At 31.8% G+C, this 2405-nt stretch overlaps 1 protein-coding gene across 1 annotated transcript in view; it reads left to right on the plus strand.

The window, feature by feature from the left end:
- The window catches only part of LOC103604310 (suppressor of G2 allele of SKP1 homolog), a gene marked incomplete at its 3' end in the record, with an annotated part of 31660 nt that overhangs the window by 7349 nt on the left and 21906 nt on the right, over positions 1 to 2405 (plus strand). The window contains exons 3-4 of the mRNA XM_008588876.1: positions 470 to 539; positions 1353 to 1423. Coding sequence (XP_008587098.1) covers positions 470 to 539; positions 1353 to 1423 — 141 coding nt within the window. The remainder of the gene's footprint in view (positions 1 to 469; positions 540 to 1352; positions 1424 to 2405) is intronic.

The following is a 2405-nucleotide window of genomic DNA, read 5'->3' on the forward strand; positions in this document are numbered from 1 at the left end:
TTCCTTCAGTGGGTGGAGAATTTATACAGATTTTATTCATAGTATTGCATATGCTGATAGAGTAGTATCACATTTACTGTTCACAGAGTATTTGAATGAAATGGCTGTTATTTGCCCCTTTTTATAAAGAAGGATGTATTTCTGTAGTGTGTGCTTTAGAAAATTATTCTGATTCAGAATCTGGGTAGGGAAAGACTCAGTACCATGAGAAAAGGAGATGAACTTTGTTACACAGAGCTTTATTCATTGACTGAAGAACTTTTAGAAGGAAACTAAATATTGGGTCAAAAGGAAGGTTTTAGGGTAATATTTATTTGAATTATATCTTGGATTAGCTTTTCCTAATTAAAACCATTTGGCCTTTCCACCAACTTGAAAACTTAAAAATCCAAGACTGATTCAAATTTTGTGTGTGGTATTTTGCTAGGATCTGTAAATAACTGACTAAAAAACCCATCTTTTTGTATAGATGCTGTTGCTGATACAAAGAAGTCTCTTGAACTCAATCCAAATAATTCTACTGCTGTGCTGAGAAAAGGGTATGCAATAACTACTCTTCTTGTTGGGCTTGGACTATGTATAGGAGGTGTATAATTTGTTGAATTAATTGTAAGCTTTATGTAAATGTAAATTCTGTATTTATACATTTTATGGCTGAGAATATGATTCAATTTAAAAAATAACTTACAATTCTATTATTATGGTAACTGCAGTATGTAATAGGAGATCTATAGTTAGTGTGCTTTAAAATAGTGATGATTGAAGTAACTGCAAGGTATTGAAACTTGTAGATTTCACATCTCTTTTGTTCAACATTTAGAATTTACTATGTTTAACTGACTAGAGAGTGTCCTGTTCCTCACCCAAGCTGGATAAGCTACATTTAATGCTGCGAAAGCTCTATATTTGTGTACTTTGTATCCGAGCTTGTTTCTGTTGATAAATGTGAATTTATAAAGTAAGAAACTTGTTTAATTCCTTCATATAATTATATTTTGGAATAAGCGAGTACATACAATTAAAATCAAGTACTTGGGCTGGCCAGTTAGCTCATTGGTTAGAGTGCAGTGTTATAACACCAAGGTCAAGGATTTGAATCCCTGTACCAGTGCCTGTCCCCCTCCTCCTGCCAAATTTTCTTTCTGAAGTGAGTTCCAAAATTGTGTTTTAATTAGAGTTGTACTAGATATTACAGTATTTTTGAAATACTCTCGGCTTATTAACATATACTGAAAATAAATTTTTTTTTCAACAATAGAGAATACCAAGATTTTTTTTTTTTTATTTAGAAAGAAGGCTGTTTTCCATGATCTCATGTTGTATGTTAATTTGTTTTTAATATGCTTGTGCAGGATATGTGAATACCATGAAAAAAACTATGCTGGTGCTCTGGAAACTTTTACAGAAGGACAAAAATTAGATAGTAAGTGTTAGAATTATACTTTAATAAACTAATGTGTTATTTCTGTTTTAAATCCCAGAGCTGAATTTGGTTCATGTAATCTTAAGTTAATTGTAGAAACCTAATAACTTTTTTCCTCCTCTTAATGACATTTTGTATTGATTGCAGAATTTGAGTTCACTTAAAAATTGATTGAATTGGCCTTTCTTTAGCATTTAAATCACAGATAAACTTTACCGTCAGAAGCCAGAAACTATAAACACTGAATATGCTCTCCTTACTTAGTCTGGCTTCATTTTTTTCTAATGGAGAAGTGAAAGTTTAATTGGCTTTCTTGTTCAGAAGTCCATTCATTTAAAATTATTATTCAGATTGCCAAGATGGGAAATCATACATCAAAGTTTTTTATGGAGAAGTGAAGTGTAAGTTTAGGTAAATTATGAGAGGGTACAGAAGAAACATGGAGCTTTGAGAGTATTGTGAGTTTTTAATATCTTTTTGAGAGGAATTTATAAAAATTATCAGAAGCAATACAGATATTTGCATACACGTATAGAAATTGTGAGAGCCAAGAATTTAAAAATCTGCAAAATACTAAAAGATGGAGGTTGTGAGTAATCTTGTAGGAAGTTACATACTATCTAATCCTAATTGAACTGTCATTTATCTTTAGGTTAAGATAGAGTGCTATTGCAATTCTCTAAAGCATTGGTTGTTAATTGGGAGTAATTTTGCTTTCTGGGGAAATTTTGGCAATGTCTGAAGAGATTTTTAGTTATCATGAATGTTAGGTGGGCGATGCGCTACTGACATCTAGTGAATAGAGGTCAGATATGCTACTAAGCATCCTGTAATGCATAGTATGGTCACAAGGAAGTATCTGGTCCAAAATGCCAGTGGTGCTGATGTTGAGAAACCCTGCTCTAAAGTATTATATATTATATTTTTAAAAACTTACTGCTTGGAATATTTTGAATATTTTCTGCTGTATTTGTACTCAAGA

Source organism: Galeopterus variegatus, unplaced genomic scaffold, assembly GCF_000696425.1.
Source record: "Galeopterus variegatus unplaced genomic scaffold, G_variegatus-3.0.2 Scaffold5079, whole genome shotgun sequence".
NCBI lineage: Eukaryota > Metazoa > Chordata > Mammalia > Dermoptera > Cynocephalidae > Galeopterus > Galeopterus variegatus.